At 36.7% G+C, this 16853-nt stretch overlaps 1 protein-coding gene across 13 annotated transcripts in view; it reads left to right on the forward strand.

The window, feature by feature from the left end:
- TENM2 (teneurin transmembrane protein 2) overlaps positions 1-16853 on the forward strand; it is a 683800-nt gene that overhangs the window by 135872 nt on the left and 531075 nt on the right. For all 13 annotated transcript variants that reach the window (XM_054842022.1, XM_054842024.1, XM_054842023.1 and 10 more), the window contains exon 3: positions 15703-15983. In XM_054842022.1, the coding sequence (XP_054697997.1) occupies positions 15758-15983 (226 nt within the window). In that variant the 5' untranslated portion in view covers positions 15703-15757. The remainder of the gene's footprint in view (positions 1-15702; positions 15984-16853) is intronic.

The following is a 16853-nucleotide window of genomic DNA, read 5'->3' on the forward strand; positions in this document are numbered from 1 at the left end:
GTTTGGTTTAACTGTGGAGCTTGAACACAGCATTTGTAATCTAATGTGTGTATGTTTCAGTAGAAATTATGAGTAGTTTTCATGATGTGACACTTTGTTTTTCCATAGTTAGGTTTTTATTGGGAATGATAAGGAAACGTGCTTTTAGTCCTTCTGATAAATTATGTTACTTAGCAAAGTGAGGATTAGCCTGGTTCTACATAGGTAAGTAGATGTATCCTTAGATTTATCTGATTTCTGGAATTCTTAGGAAGTATGGATGAGTCTATATATATATAGAAATAACTTTTAAAAGCATTTTTATTCTTCATTTTAAAAAATCTAATTAACTGATATGTCACAATCTCATGTTGAATTTCAATTTTTAAATCATACCCATTTCAAGGACTGATCTGACCATCTGTCTGGTGATGCACTTGCACTGTTTCAGAACTAACATTAGTGCAGTCTAAATGGAGTCATGGAACTACGAACCAATTTGTGTTTCATTCTTATCACTCAAAACTCAATTTCCAAATGGGACATTTCCTAATTCTGTAGTCTTGATTATTGGAAAGTATTCCAGTAGCCTCATATAAGTTTTTGATGCTGAATATAAAAACATTTCAGATGGCTAAATGACTTAAAGGCAGACATCTAACATTTTTCACCTCTGCAAAACAGAGGGGAAGGTTTGCTTACTCAGGCTAGAATTTCTGAGAACTAGTATTAGTTCTGAAAATGTAACCCAATCCAGCTGGAAAACTGAGGATTCCATCAAGATAGTGAGTATATAGATTTCCCTGAAGATATTTATAGGAAATGAGATAACAAGTTTTATTTTATGCTTAAGAATCACTATTTTCAAATAAAGGTAATTCTACGTACATAAATTCAGTTGTGATTTAGGTTACTAAAGGTCTGTCTTTTGGGGAGTTGCCTAAGTCTTAGGCACCGAGATTTGTGTGTTGTTGAATCTCTACTCTGCAGATCTTGTAATATATAAATGTAACCACCAATTCTAAATTGCAGAGATATAAACCTGGTCTGAAAGCTACTTTTGAGGAATTGTATCTCTCTTTCTTGTGCTTTTTTGCATTTTATTATTTTAGTGTGTGACCATGCTCTTCCATAACTTCAAGTATAAATAATTGGAGTTGAAAGTTGACTTGAAGCTTAAAAGTAAAATTAAATAATTTAAAAAAAATAAAATAATAAGGAACAAGGGTTCATGCAAACTGCTTTGTCCTTGACAGTATATTTGTAAGAATGAGGAATGGGACTCATAACTAAAGTAAATAAATAGCTTGCTTATTTATGTGGAAGAATACCCTATGCAAAAATGCAAGGAAATTTCTAAATTGTGTATGTATATCAGATCTTGACTAAAACTTACTTTTCAATCAAAATTGTGCAGCCAGACAGTCTTGTTATGTTGCTGAAATGTGATTTCTGTTGCTTCTGTTCTCATTTGTTAACTTTTGGTGTGCTTGCTCAGTCTGGTGGTTGTCATTCCTTTAGCTTGCCTCTCAAGAAATGGGAATGAAACGGGATAGCTGAGTGATACAAATGGAAATCCTTTGTTCTTATGGTAGATGAAATAAAAAAAATCAATCATGGTACCTTTAATAGTGTTAGAATTGAAACCAGTTTAGTGGTTTATTAACAGATTCTCATTTTGTTTGTTTTTTTAGTCTAATTGCATATGATTGAACAAATACTTGTTTTCTTTTTCTGGTTTAAATTCTAGCTGCTTGTGTAAGCACAAAACTTACCCATAGAAAGTTGGCTGTATGGTTCAGGGAGCAACTTTTTCTAGATTGAAGTCCGTATGAATTACTAATGAAGGCGGTATTCTTGCTGCCTAATGCACTACTTCCAGATAGTCTTCTGTGTCACCTGTTATTCTGTGTTACTGAAAAAAAACAGAACCAGAGTTGTCCAGAGTACTTCAATAATTTCTGTCTTGCATGAAATCTTCACAGAAGTGCTGTAAGAGCTGTCACTTTAAGTGGCCTCAGCTATGCCACTTAGGAATTACTCAAACATACACCTTTTAATCCTGCTCTTTTTTTGGTAGGAGACTGAATCTGGTTTTGGGAAGTATGAAAGGTCTTAAGGTTTGTAAGAAGCTCTTTAATTCTGAGGTGCCTGGAGTTCTCTTGTCAGTACCTGAGGATCGCCACCTTGTCTGGCCACAGTCTGGCACCTCTGGGAGCTGGTGGTCACAGTCTCACCCACTGTGCAGAATTTGCTTTTGAAGAGCGACATATGCATACCACTGAAAACAGCATCAAGAAAGAGATTTCTTTTCTCTCCTTTACTTTTTGCTTTTTATTTTTTTTATTTTAATACTTCATAAAAGATTTCCTGCAAGTTAGAAATTACTGAGGTAATTTGGACAACTTGAGTAAATTGGTAATGGTACATGGATCGTTTTACCTGTAGGTCATTGTGTGCCTTGGTATTGACCTAAATTTACAATCTGATGGCTCTTAATGTATATCAAAAGCTTTGTCAGATATCTTTCCAATTCTGTTTCCTAGTAAATTAGGTTAAAACTGTTCATTGTTTATTGATTTCAGTTCAGGATAATAAAGCATTTATAGTACTTGTTTCCAGTTTCCTTCCTGCTCTGAGAGGTACAAAGATAGGTGACTCTCCTTCCCACTGCCTGTAAGGCAGAACAACCTACTTAAGCTAAGAGAGGCTGTGAATAGCAGGATTGCTTTGCAACTTTGCTGTTCTCTGCCTCAGTAACTTTATGTATTAAAATATCGGATTGCAGTGCTTTTCTTTGTGAAGAGGAGAAATGCTTTAAAAGGTGGAACATTAGTAAAATCGTTTGTGAAAGATGTAGTAGGATATTACTTACAGTAGTCTTTGTCCAGGGGATTGAGGTGCATGTGTGACTACCATTAAGCCAGAACTGTGTGTCTGGGTGATCAAGTTTCATGAACATAGAAATATGTAGCTTGAAATTCTGGACCTATCAAACATCAATGGCAACTCATCTCAGACATAACTGCAAAAAGGCAAGTTAAAAAGGAGATGGTTAATGAGGACACTTTGTTGACTCTGCACATCTCAAGAACTACCAACACCAGTTCATGTATGTATCTAAGTAGTCCTTCCTTCATATCTCCTGGCAGAAATTGTCCCTAATCCTCCACAGATGGTCTGCAGCTCTTTGAAGAACTTGTAGGAAAGTGAAGATGCTGGGGAAAAGGTTGAGTAGTTTGTTTGTTTGTTTGCTTTTTATGGTAAAGCAATCACAACCCTTTGATGCAGTTACCGCAGGTGATGCTCTCTCCAGAGGTCAGTTCCAATTCTGTTGGGTTTCCTCAAGAATAAGACTGTGTGGTGTATAAAACTTGGGTAATAAACAAAAACAACCCAGAAAATTTCAGTTGGTTTTCTGACCTACTCAGAGGACAACAGCTATTCCTCTGACAATAACTAAAAAACTACCTCTGGTAGCAATGGAAGAACTGCTTTCTGGTTCACCAGGACACCTACATGGTCCTGGGAGACCAAACCTTTCCTCTATGAATCTGAGGAATGCAGTTATATGACTGTTCTGGCTGTATACCCAGCCCTAGTAGATTGTGTTCTCCATGTACAGAGAATGACCCCTGCTTCAAACTGAATGCAGCAGAGAGGAAACATTACCCCCCCCCCCAATATATTAGCTAAAATTAACAAGCCTTTTGCAGTTTGGAAGATGGCATTATACAGGAAGAGCAACCACCATTGACTTCTGTGGGGTCATGGGTTTATACCTGCTCTCTGTGCTATACTCTGCAGTGGAAGTAGAAGTGGAAGGATTTGGTAGGTAAATCACTATAACAACTTGAGCTTTTGATATTTTTCTGGTTTATGACAATATATAGATTTTCAGACAGTAACATACCATATATCTGATTATTACGCGCACATAGCTAAAGTTGGTCATTGGCCGCGTATTTAGAGGATAGGCACAGAAGAATGCTATGCTTGCTGGGCTGCCAAACAGAAGACAAAATCCTCAGTGGAAGAAGAGTATGTCTGTGTTGATATACATGACATGGGAATGTGGCTGTGACTGGTGGAGAGGTGGACTCTCGGGTGTTAGAGGTTACAATTCCTTTTCATGTGCTGTTTTCTTTAGATTTATGGTAGTGTCATTATAACATACAGCAGAGTTGTTTTCTTTTAGGTTTATTTTCATATTTTTAAGGGACTGTTTCAAAGTCAGCACTGTCAAATAACATGTTTGGAAACGTATGAGCTTGCAGTACTGTCTTGGGAATTATGATAGAGCTTGTCCTTGTTACTTTTGTTAAACTGTGCTTTTAGTCCCTGTGGATTTTCTTCACTCTAGAACTACGTTTCAGGCATTTTCCGTCCCCTCAGATGGTCTGTATTGTGAAACTGAAGAAGCAACAAAGCCCATTCTGCTTTCTCTGGCAGACCATTTCTGTGTGACTTCCTTTTATTCTGTCACCAGCATGACTGTGTAGCAAGGACCCCACTGCAGTGATGTTTGCTGGTCCTCTGCAATCCACATGCATGTGTGGACATAATGTAGTGTCTGCCTTATTGTGCTATTGAAGCTTTGAACTCAGCTTTAAACCTGCAAGCTTAGATGAGTTTTCTACTTTAAAAGCTCTGACTTTTAAGCCTATGTGCTCAGCTTGCAAAGCTTTCATCATGTGTTCACTTTACAGGCTTGTTTCCTAAATAAATAGGTTTTGGTTTTTTTCTTAATGACTATGGAACTTTTCCTAAATTAAGAATATTGTAGAGTCACAGACCACTGAGGCTGGAAAGGGCTCTGGAGCTTACCTAATCCAAGCTTCAATGCTGAACTGAGACCAGGTTGCTAAAGGCTTTGTGCAGTTGAGTTTTGAAAACGTGTAAAATTCCCCAGCCCCTGCAGCAACCTCTTCCAGTGTGTATTTGCCCCCATAGTGTTTTTTACCCACCTCAGTTCTGATCAGAACTTCCTCTACTTCATTTTGTGCCTGTGGGTTCTCACTTGCCTTTGGTTCCCCTTGCTACAGACCCTGGCTCTCTCTTTGCCATAGACTCTTAGGTGCAGGAAGGCCACTGCTAGGTCCTGCTTAGCCATCTTCTTGGCAGGTTAAACAAGCCCAGTTCCTTCATTTCTCCATGCAGATCACATGCTCCAGTCCCTTGAGACACTGGCGTCCTTCCCTGGACTTGTTGCAGTTCATGACTATCTTTCTTGTTTTGTGAGGGGAGCAGAACTCCATGCAATGTTGTTGCCATCTGTAAAGTAGTGCTAAAAATAATACTATTAAGAAATCATTTACCTAGGCAGCTAATACAGCATTGGAACAAAGACAGCATTTTAAGGCTTATGTTTAACTTTTAACAAATTGGTTATGACTGTAGAGAATTCTAGTTTCACGATGTAATTTTTGTTAACTGTGTTACTTGTTTTTGTTCTCAGTACATAACATCTAATTCTTAGTAGAACAACTAAGTGTTGGACCTCTAGTTACTTTTCTGTTTTGAAAAACAAAACTATAAACTTTATCAATTCCAATATCCTTAGAGAATAAGTAATTTTAATGGTAATTTTTAAATATTTTAAATTCTATATACTGTGGATGTGGAACAGGATAGCCATATAGCTATACATATACAATAGATACTTAGTTAAAATCAAATGTCTTCATGGAAGTTATAAATTTTATTTTGCAAGAGTCAGTGATACAGCTGAATGTGGTAGGTGAAACAACATTTGGTTTAAATTTGTTTTAAATTTGTTTTAATTTTTTCTTGCCAGGCTCCCTTAGGTTCAGTCTCTATCCTTGTCATAAAATACTGATGCTTTTGCCTGGGAAGTTTGACCATGGCAGTCAAAGAATGTAGCATCTCTGTTCTGGATACACGGTAATCTAGGCGCCAGATGGCAAAATTGTGGGGGCCGGCTTTAATGCAGTGAGCTTAGTCTCGAGAAGAAATTAGACATTGCAGCTTTGTTATTGTTCTTTCTTTGAAATGGTAGTGGAAAGAAAGGACAAAATGGATTTTGTAAAGATTCCTTGCAGTTTTGAGAGTGTATTTTAACTGGTTACTTCCTTGTGACTGTTCTTGCTTTCTAAAACTCAGCCACGTGTGATGAATAGGAAGTGGTTGGTTGCATTTCTCATGCAGTAGCTTATCTGAGAATATCCCCATGTGAGCTCCCATGTTCTGTACAGCTTAAGACCTTGCTGTCTCCAGGTGCCTTCAGGCACCTCCTGCTAGGTGTTGGATGAAGATCACATACAGGGTTGAGAGTTGTGGCAGCTGAGGAGCCAGGATGGGCTTGCTTCTGACAACTCAGCCACGTGAGCAGTGACTGCTGACAAAGTGACATGGAGGAAACCTCTTATCCACCAGCAAATGCCAGACTTTCTTTGGAGACACCCACAGATCAAGGATAGTAAGCAAAATGATGGTCCTATCCAAGAAGTCTGCAGAAGGAAGTTGCAGTGTGAGAGTATACGTTGGATTACACATACTGTCCTAAATGACTATGTAGCTAATATGTCTTGAAAGATGTGACCTTTTCTCTAGAGTGATTTTGCTCTAGACTGATGTGGCCTTTTTCTTTGTGATTTGAAGATGGAACAGAGGATGTAGTAATGTCTGCACAGTGACTGTACAATATTATGGGGTATTTGCTGCTTCTAGTGGTCTTGGACTGGTTGATTTGCTAGAAGTGTATTTTTCTTAAGTTATTTAAAATACTAAAAATAATATTAAAATATTTTTAAAAATTTCCATTCATCAAGGTAACCCTTTCTGTCTTTTTCTGTTATGATAACAAGCAAACCTTGCACTGCAGGTCTGGGTGGACCAGCTTTCAGTGTGACAGGATCTCAATTCTCTCCCTGCCAACCACTTGCCGTGTGGATGCTGGAAATTCACTTCAGAGATTTTATGTTACAGTTGGTCATTTTATATAATAGTTGTGTTCATTTTATCCGTTGCTGCGAGGTTTAATTAATTTTTATAAAGCAATTTATTTTCTTTTATTGAAAAAGGGAACAACACTTGAGGTGTAGTTGTTAGCTGAGAAACTTATAGTGCAGCCTTCTTACTTCATTATGCAACGTTTCATTGCTGTCTGAGCTGATCTAGAATTTAAAATGTTTCAGAAAATACTTTAATGGAAGCTGTTGAGATATAATGTCATCTATTTTGTGTGCCCTGACATGATGTTCCATTGTTTTCCATCCGTATTTCTTTTTTTCCTTTAACTTTTTCTTAGCTTACCTTGAACACTTAAAACAAAGGATCACTTTAAGAAGTTGTTATTTCTGATAAAATCCATGTGTTTACAAAGGCAGAGAACTCCCAAGGAGTAAGGCTAATGGTTTACACAAACAAAAGGATGCTCTTTTCCTTCCTTCCGCCCCACCCTTAGAGGGGAGTACCAGAGCTTAGCTGAGTGGGTTATTTCCTTGTGTAATTGGGAGTAGCTGTCTTTATTGAAATTCTACTAAATTATATTGGGCATTTTAAAATATTGTTGCATTTTATTATCATAAGTTTATACAGCCTTACAAATGGTCTCTGGTAAAGCCTTCTTCAAAGAATATCTCTGTAGCTTGACACTGCTAGTAGGGAGAAGCATATTAAAGAATCTTGTTAATGAGCATAGGAAAACTGTTAGCATCAAACTGAGGTAGGAGAGGTACCATGGAAGCTTTAGAGAAAGTAGGGGAGTGTTTCTTGGACAGACTGAGAGAGAATGATGTAAATTTAGAGTCTAAAGCAGGTGGTGTTCTCAACTGAAATGAAAGTACCTAACCTCATAACTGTTTGCATGACTACTACATTTGATGAGTTCTGAGAATAGTCTTGTAGGGGTTTCAGAATCACTGAGAAACTTCTTCAGCATCATGATCTTCTTATAGGAGCATCCTCTGATGAGATGTACACAGGAGCTTTGCCTGATCTCGGATTCTGGAAAACTTCCCCCTTAACAGTGTATTCACCTATTAAAAGTAAACAAGAAATGAAAGGTGCATTCCTAAAGGTTTTCTTTTGGCTGATCTTTTACCCAGTGGTACAGCTTCTGCTATTGCCAGCAGGAATGAAGGTGCCCAGCAGGTGTAGAATTATAGAATGTTTGAACATATAAGGAAGTGGAGAGGAATTAAGAAGGAACTGTCTTAAAATTCTTGGCATTGGACCTGCTTGGGTGCAAGAAAAGTACAAATCCTTTCATGTCAGTTACATCTCTCCAACTTCATAGCACAGTCAGATGTTTAAAATCAAGCCCTTTGAATCTAATATGGAAGCACAGTGCCTGGGAGTTCTCGGAGACAGCTGATGGATTAGCCTGGGTGTGAAGGAAAAGGCTTGTGGAAACAAACAACATTCACATCCATAACTGAAACGGGAAGACAGAGGAGCCTGACAGGAGGACAGACCACTGGAAAATGCTGGTAAAAAAAATTAAATGAACTAATGACTAAGCGATGGTGAAAGCAAGAGAGGGGAAGCACAACTTGTGCTGCAACCAGCTTGATGTCTTGGCTCCGTTGCTAGTAAGGTCAAAAATGCTATTAACTTAATTAAAGACAGCATTCTACCCTGGAATTAGAAGGAAAAAAAGAGCATCGCCAATGGACAATTAAATAAAGCAAGTTGTCATTCATTGCATGGGCATTTAGATCTATCTCACCTCTATAAATGTTGATCAGTTTGATCAAAGACTTAATCAAAAAATATTTAGACAATTATTTCCTGATTCAAAAGTATTCTCTAGTGATAGGAAATTATTATACAGAATCATTAAAGAATGCTTAACTTCATTGTGTTAATTATGCAATGATAAATTATTCTACCTTTCTTCATTAACAGCATTTTAGCAATAGATAATAGTACTGTTTGTTCTTTCTAGGTAGTAGAAGAGTAATAATGTTCTTTAGGCAATTATTTTTAGCAAACCTAGTCTTTTGAAGTGGCCAGTTTGTATTTGATCTTTAAATCCATTTTGTGAACTTGTTCAACTATACTAATTTTAAGTAATTATATTAATTGAGAAGTTGGCTTGTTGTATTGTTCTATGGTGACATGATTCCTTTTTTTTATCTGACTGCATAAAATGATGGAAGTGTGTAGATAACAATTACACCATGAGCAGGAAACAAAGAACAGGAGCTTGGGGTTCCCAGTGTGCAGCAAAGTCATTGTATGATCTCAGGTGGGATGCTGACCCTTTCAGTATTTAACCTTTTTGGTAGAACAAGGATAATGCAGATTTAGCTCTCATGGCTGTGCTAAAGCCTAGTGAATATTTGTAAATAGCTTTGGGTTAGGAGTGGAAATATATTATCCTAGGGTAAAACCTCTGCTTTTTTTTTAATTTGGGGAGTGATCAGAATGGGGGGCATGTTAATACCTCTTCCAGAAAAGAAGGAAAAACACTCTGCAAGAGGAAAAACTTGAAAACTTCACCTGGCTGAGAAACTCCAGGACACACAAAAATTTGTGTTCTGACACACTCTTTTCTTTACTTCTCCTTCAAACTCTTTCTACTGTTTTACCTCTGTGTATCTAGGAAGAAGAGTAGATGTCATTTCAGCCTTATTTATATAAGTAGTAATGTTCTTAGTACTAATTTGTGTGGGTTTATAAGCCCTTCTCTGAAAAATTAGTTAAACTTTTTGCTATTTGTAAATGTCTGTACTTTTTTTCATTTCCTTGTGTCACATATTTTTACAAAACACATCCATCTTTTTTTTTTCTTTTGTGTGACGCAATCTAACTAACGGCTGGTGTAACATCTAGGGCGGGAATCAACAGGATAGTTGCCATACTCTTTGATGACCAGCTACTGAAATGTGTACAATGCAAGTAATATTTTAGTGAGTTTAAAACAACTTTTCAAGAAAAAACATGTAAATATACTGTGTGGGCTAATCGAGGCACTAAGTTAATTTTGTGTGATGGAGGCTTAAAGGCCAATATTTTTCTTCTTGCTCTGGAAGTCATCACATGTGTTTGTGAAGCTTGCTCTTTCTTGTGTTGCTCTGGGAGCGGGAAAGCACACGATTCATAGCAGATGAAACACAAATGAAGAATTGGTTGGTTCAGATGTGCCACACTGCCTCAGACCTTGGACGCTGGCAGATGCTTAGCTAATAGTGAAATTTTACTGGTACAGTTTCCAAATCTATGGTGATCCCCAGCTCATGAGGTTCATCAACCAGAAACCACATTTAATAACATTTAGGAATTTGTATCCGAGTCTGTCTAGCTGCTTTCTCAACTGACATAAAGTACCTTTAAGAAAGAAACTCCCCATTTCTCCCTGTCAACTGTGATTCTGAAGCCTCTCACTACAGAGAAGAGGATGTGATCACACGTATGCAACCCTCACTGCCCAACAGTGGAAAATAAGGGGTTAATCCTTAGCAGTCAGTGAATGATGTGAGATGAAGACTGTTAGAAAGCTGTCTCCTAGCTCCTGGGCTTTTCATCGGTTCTCGACGGCATGTTATTTTCTTAATGGGATGTTATTTTCATAATAGATTTAAACAGTTCTGGGATTTGTAAGACGTTCCTGGAGTACAGAAATCTCAGACGATAGTCTGGAAATAAAAATATGTATATTTAAGTAGATAAAAATACATATACGATATAAATATTTGGCATGGTGTTTGATTTTGTTGTTTTGTTTACAATTTTGACTGCCCTTAGTTTGAAAATACTTCCTATGGCTTTTATTTACTAAAAGGAAAAAAAAAAGAAAAAAGCTGTTTTTCTCTGCAGCAAAGCACAACACAGAATGCCTGTAAGCACTATGTGTCTTCTGTTACTTAAACTTGGATCATTCATCAAAACCATTCTGAAATAGCTATTTCACATGTCATACTAAATACATCTAATTTTCAATACAATACATAGAGTAGCTATATTAAAAGGAAAATTCTGTATTTGGAGAGAAAAAAATATGAAAAATCAGAAGACAGACTTGTCAATAGAAAATGAGGTTGCATTATTACACCAGACAGACTGTGCAAATATACTTTGATTTTTGGCCCAAATCAAAACCAGCATGCTTGTCATCAACATTATTTCATGTAATGAAGTGTACATAATATAGTAGTATTTCATTAAAAAATTCCATTTTATTTATTGCCTTTTTTAAAAGCCAGAGGTGATTGAGAAGTAGAGATGTACTTTTTCACTAATATTAAAATCAGGAAAAAAAATTCAGCACTTAAAGAACCCTTTTATTTATTCCCTGAAAACTTGTACTATGCCAAAGCTGAACTATTGAATTTTCTCATTTCAAAAATAGTCTTTCCATAAAATAATGAACAGCATTTGAATCGCTAAATCACAAGCTTATTTCCAATTGTTGATGATGAAAAGAAGTACAGGCTTTTAAGAGACCTGTTTTTTAATGAACAGATTGGTACATGGTGTACTACTCTTTTTTTTTTAAATGTTTCTAATATCATATGCACTATTTTAATGTTTTGATCTAGTTGTGCTAGGTTATTTAGGGGCACAAAGTAAATGTGAAGTGCTTTGTTTCCTCTTGAACTTCCAAGTGATTACTGCATTCTGTCTATTGTGAATGGCAGTTCTAATGGCCATGTACACTGTAATAGTATAAAGGTTCATTAGAAAATGCTAGAAACAAGCACATAACTTAAGATCAGTGTACAAATCAACTTGAAATTTAAAAAGAGTTTTAGCGTAGGCTTCACTAAGCCATTAAAATTCATTTTGAGTCCTCCCTCTGTGCCTCCTATTGATTTGACTTTGGTAACACAAAAAGAAATGGACAATTTTTTTAAACCCCCATAAACAAAAGACTGTTTTTTAATTTCTCAGCTCCCCTCCCCACAGGACATACAGTGGTTTAATGCCCTTGGACTACCCCACAGCTACAGCTTACACTCTTGTTACCGCTACTACACTCATGTCCAGGTAAATAGCTGCTGCACATGAACACAAGAAATCTTATATTGGGTCAGTAGCGAATCCAAAGTTTATTAGACACGTGTAACTTGCGACACATGCAATATACGTCTGTGCATCAGTAGCAAATACAGCACGTCCCATTTATTGCTTTAGATTTACTATCTGTGGAAGGTCTAGATCAACTGAGACTATACATCTTTGAAACTTGACCAACCCTTTTGCAAGCCATAAATACCTTATTCAGAAAGTTAGATGGGGGTCCTAATAGTGCTTCATAGATAATTAAAACAATGATAGATGAGAAAAACAGTTGAAGTCAGTTGTTAGTGGTTGTACTACTCTGTAGTAAAAGTGGGTCAATACAAGTAGTCTTAGAGAAATCCTTTGAAACAAAAGACATTATTAAATCAGTTACTATTTAGGTCAATTACTCAAAATAAACCATTCATAGAGTGCTCTTGAGACAGGGAAGTCAAAGAGCATCGGAAATTTTAAACTCAAATTGAATTTCACCGTTTTCCTTGCTTAACCAAAGCTATCACATTTTACTTTTCCAGGAATACATTACATAAAAGTTTCACTATCTAACAGAGAAGGTGTTAAGCATTGAATTGAAACAGTATTATCTTAAATAGATAAGTATGAAAAAAATGTGAAACGTTTTCTAGGAGTGGGTTACAACTTCATTTCATTGTATTTTAAACCATGTATGGCGATACTGTGGTCTGAATTTTAAGAGTGGATTGTTGAGAATGCTACAGAACTGCTTTTTGCCTGTTTTTATTCACAGAAATCCCCAGAGCAGAGATGAGGTTGAGAGAAGAATCTGTGAGAATATTTTGTTGCATTTAGGTAGATGTATTTAATCTCAGGTGCTTGGGATTTGGTGTCAAGTAATAGAAAAAACAGAAGAAAAAATTAGAAGTAATGTAATAAATATGAATGTGTAATTGAATAAAGACCCCAATAAAAATGCTTTTCAAATTATCTATAATATTTTTAAGCATTTCTTAAAATTTAGTAAAGTTTAAGAAATTTTTAATAGTATACTGGGTAACAAGTTATTAACCAAATTATTTTGACATCTGATTCTTGTGACAAGATTTTCCTTAAGAAAGGTCAAAGTAAAGCTGTTGGGATATATTTATCATTTTTCTATATTTATTTTCTTGTGTTAACCTGTTGGACTTGTCATGGTAACAGTGCCGACGTTGCGCCTTGTATTCTGCACGTGAGGGTGACTGAGCAATATTTCTTTGCGTTATCAACAGTAGATCATTGTCTTACCATTTCCTTTCATTTTCGTATTTGTAGGGTAATTGCACAAAATTCTACAAGAGAATGTTTATTGAGGGAACAATTTCAAAATATCTTGTTTACCTGAGAAGATGCTTTAATAAGCTAATATTGTGGAAATGCTAAGAAGTTCTATCTTGGCCTTCTTTTAACTATAGTAACAAGGAATTAAATGTTTGTTCAGAAACAATAGAAATCAGGCCAGACAGCTTAGGGTTTAGCAATCATATAAACAAAAAGCTGTTTGTTTTTCTGAACTGATAGGCAATACCTTCATATGGAATAATAGGCTTTTGTATTGAACAGTAGCGTGAAGACATCCAGAGAGTAATTGGCAGTTTTTGCTCAATACTGTACTGTATTCATCTGTTTCTGTGTTTTATAATTGTGATATATTGATATCTGAATTTGATGAGATAGTATTGAGCTGGGATCAAAGAGCCAGGTATTGTTAATCTAAACGATCATATATATCTCCTCAAACTTCAAGCAACTGTTTGTGCCACCAGTGTTAACATGCTTTACAGTTAACATGCTTTACAGTTTGAAAAATATTCCAAGAACAAAGAATTGAACTGAATAATTCAGATATAGAGAAGTCAGCTTAGCCACTAGATGTTCAGAGAGGTGAGAAAAAGGAGTGTATAATAATAAAACTAATCCTCCCAGTTTTAAGTGCTTAATGTCTTCTGGTTTTGTTTTGGCTTTTCTATGCATGTTGTTTTGTGGGGGTGTTTTTCCCCTCTGAAATGTACCCTCGTAGTTAAAAATAAGAGGAAAAAGGAGGAAAAAGTAAGCATGTTTACACTTTTTATCACTCACAGATTGCAGAGTACCTGTGGGTGGCTTAAAGCAGCTGTTTCTCCTGATTACCTAACTTTATTCTTTAAAATAGAGAATGAAAAAAAACCCCACAGCACAACAAGTCTAAATGTCAGAGTCTAAATGAAGCCAAGAAACCTTTTCTCAAGTTCACTAGTTCCTCTGGCCGACTACATTTATTTATTTATTCTCTCTTAGGGACATGATCTATTCCAGCCAAAAAGCAATGATTTAGCCAATGCTTATGCCAGCGTTACGATCTTCTCTCCTGTTGGTGCAAACTACAAGAGACATGACTGCCTTCTGGGGGTTTTTATCATCTTTTGCTGGAGTTTGTTACCTTGGTGGCAGAAGGAATCGTGCTTTGGTAGTTTGAGACTCTGGCCTGGGACTGAGTGTAGCTGGTGTGCGGGACTGCTCGTGGTCTGCTGGGTGGGCTTTTGAGTAGGCACCTGAACTGAGAGGGGACAATGGGAAAGCAAATGTCTTCAACTGTCCCAGCTAAATTTGCCAAAACCATTTTTTCATCTCCTTAGCCATGTATAGATAAGTGAAGGGTTTGTTCCGATTTTTGCTTGTTAGCAAATCTGAGTATTTTTGGTGGGTGAAGATTTCATTTCCAGGAAAATGTTTTGTCATGAGGATTTCTCAGGAGTAGTACAGACCTGGGCATAGGATGCCATGAGAGAAAGACATACGTACAAATACCAACTCGAAATAATTAGTACCCCAGTGGTTAGGGTGCTCGTGCTTAGTGTATTTCTTGCTTTCTACAGTGTCTTTCATTTTGCAGTTTATGCATGCTAACTGTGCATCTTTTAAAGTATATATGGCACAGGAAGAGTTTCCTAATTAAGTAGACTGTAAGAATCTATCTCTTTCTGGTCCATCAAGCAAGAAGATAGTGACACAATTTTGAAGAGCTCTGACTGCTGAGATGGATAAACTGGTCATCTTGAGGGATTGTGAAGAAGAGTATCTAGTCTCTGCACAAGAGCAGCCAATTCCCAAAGTGTATTCAGAGAATCATAAAAATGCAGAAATGTCAAGGCTGGAAAGGACTTCTGGAGATACCTGGTCCAACCTTTTGTTGAGAACAGGGCCTTGGATTGTGTTATCCAGGGGCAGTAGAATCAGTTGCTCCTGCTTGTGAACATATTGTTAAAGGATGGTGTACAACTTTGTAATGCATTAATGCTGAATAGGAATAATCTCCTCTATGCAACTCTCCTGCATGCTTCATTCTTAGTTGCAAGCCCTCCTGCAGGAAGAATGGAAATAACTAAAGCTGGTTTAAGTCTGCTTTGCTTTGTGCTGTTGCATAACAGGAACAAATACTATTCTGTCTGTTCTGCGTTGTTACCAGTGCTCATTCAAAAATCAAAAGATAAGAGTGTTTTTGTTTTATCATTATTTTTTAAACTCTTCAATGAGATGATGATTTAGATAGAATGCAATTCTCTTTACAGCATTTGGTTTTCTTCCCCCCACCCATTCAGGTCAATTATTTCAATTTCTAAGGATGTATCATGTGGGTCTTCTCTTTCTTCTCGATCTGTGCTGCACTGTTCTTCAAGGATAAGTCAGAGAAAGTAGAATAAAACAAAATGTAGTAGCAACATTGCTCAGTCTTTTGTTATCCTTTCCTGCTTTTAGGTGACCTCAAATATAAGAGTGACTTTTCTGAAAACGTCCTACCTGGCTCATAATAATGGATATAAAAGATAGAAGACACCGTTCTCTGACAAGGGGCCGGTGTGGAAAGGAATGTCGCTATACAAGTTCTTCACTGGACAGTGAAGACTGCAGAGTACCTACTCAGAAGTCTTACAGCTCAAGTGAGACGCTGAAGGCGTATGATCATGACACCAGGATGCACTATGGAAATCGAGTTTCTGACCTGGTTCACAGGGAGTCAGATGAGTTTCCAAGACAAGGTATGTTTAAAGTCAGAACTGGTTTCTTTTACAGTAATCCTTGGTAGACAATCTCTGTTGCTTGTTAAAGTACACCAGTGTTGTAGGGAGTTTTAATGAAAAAACTGTAGGAGAATGGATGCTATTTTACCATTATTTCAACTGGTTTGTGTTCAGTTAGGAACTTCTTGCTCTTCTCAGATTTCTGATACTGTCAGAATTCACTATTTATAAATGAGGCAAACCAGGATCCACTGTTCAAAACATCTTATAAACACAAATGCTAATGACCCTTAACCAGGTGTATTTGTCATGGGTCTTGGCATGGGCCAATATGCTAACTTTGTATTCTGTTTCCTAGGTTCATTTTGGAAATAATAGTGGCATTTTGACCTAAACTTGTCTGTAATAGAGTACCTGTACTGAAAAGATAACTAAAACACAGTTATGGCAAAACCCCATATGGCCAATGTATATTCATTATTAATCGGGTGCCTCGGAATTCCTTTTTTCTTCTTAACTGCTGTGTAATTGCAATGTGGGAATGGGAATGCTGTTTCCTCTGACTTCATTTCGTCACTGCTTACCCTTCACCTCATAAAAACTGGAAGGAGGAAACCTATCTAATTACTTTTATAATTGGCTATAATACGTCATCGCAGCATCGAAATCCTAGAACTAATATTCAAAATAATCTGCCTGCGTGAACTTGTAAGCAAGGTGAAGTAATCTCTTCTTTTATAAAGTGTTCCTCTCTTTAAATGCCTGCTATATCTAATGAATTAATGAAATAGGAATCTAAATGTTTTTAGTTGAAAAAACTGTCATTATGCCTTTGCACTGTACACTCACATAGTTATACTCTAATTCAGCTATTTACTTGTCTCAATA

Source organism: Grus americana, chromosome 14 (genome assembly GCF_028858705.1).
Source record: "Grus americana isolate bGruAme1 chromosome 14, bGruAme1.mat, whole genome shotgun sequence".
NCBI classification, from domain to species: domain Eukaryota; kingdom Metazoa; phylum Chordata; class Aves; order Gruiformes; family Gruidae; genus Grus; species Grus americana.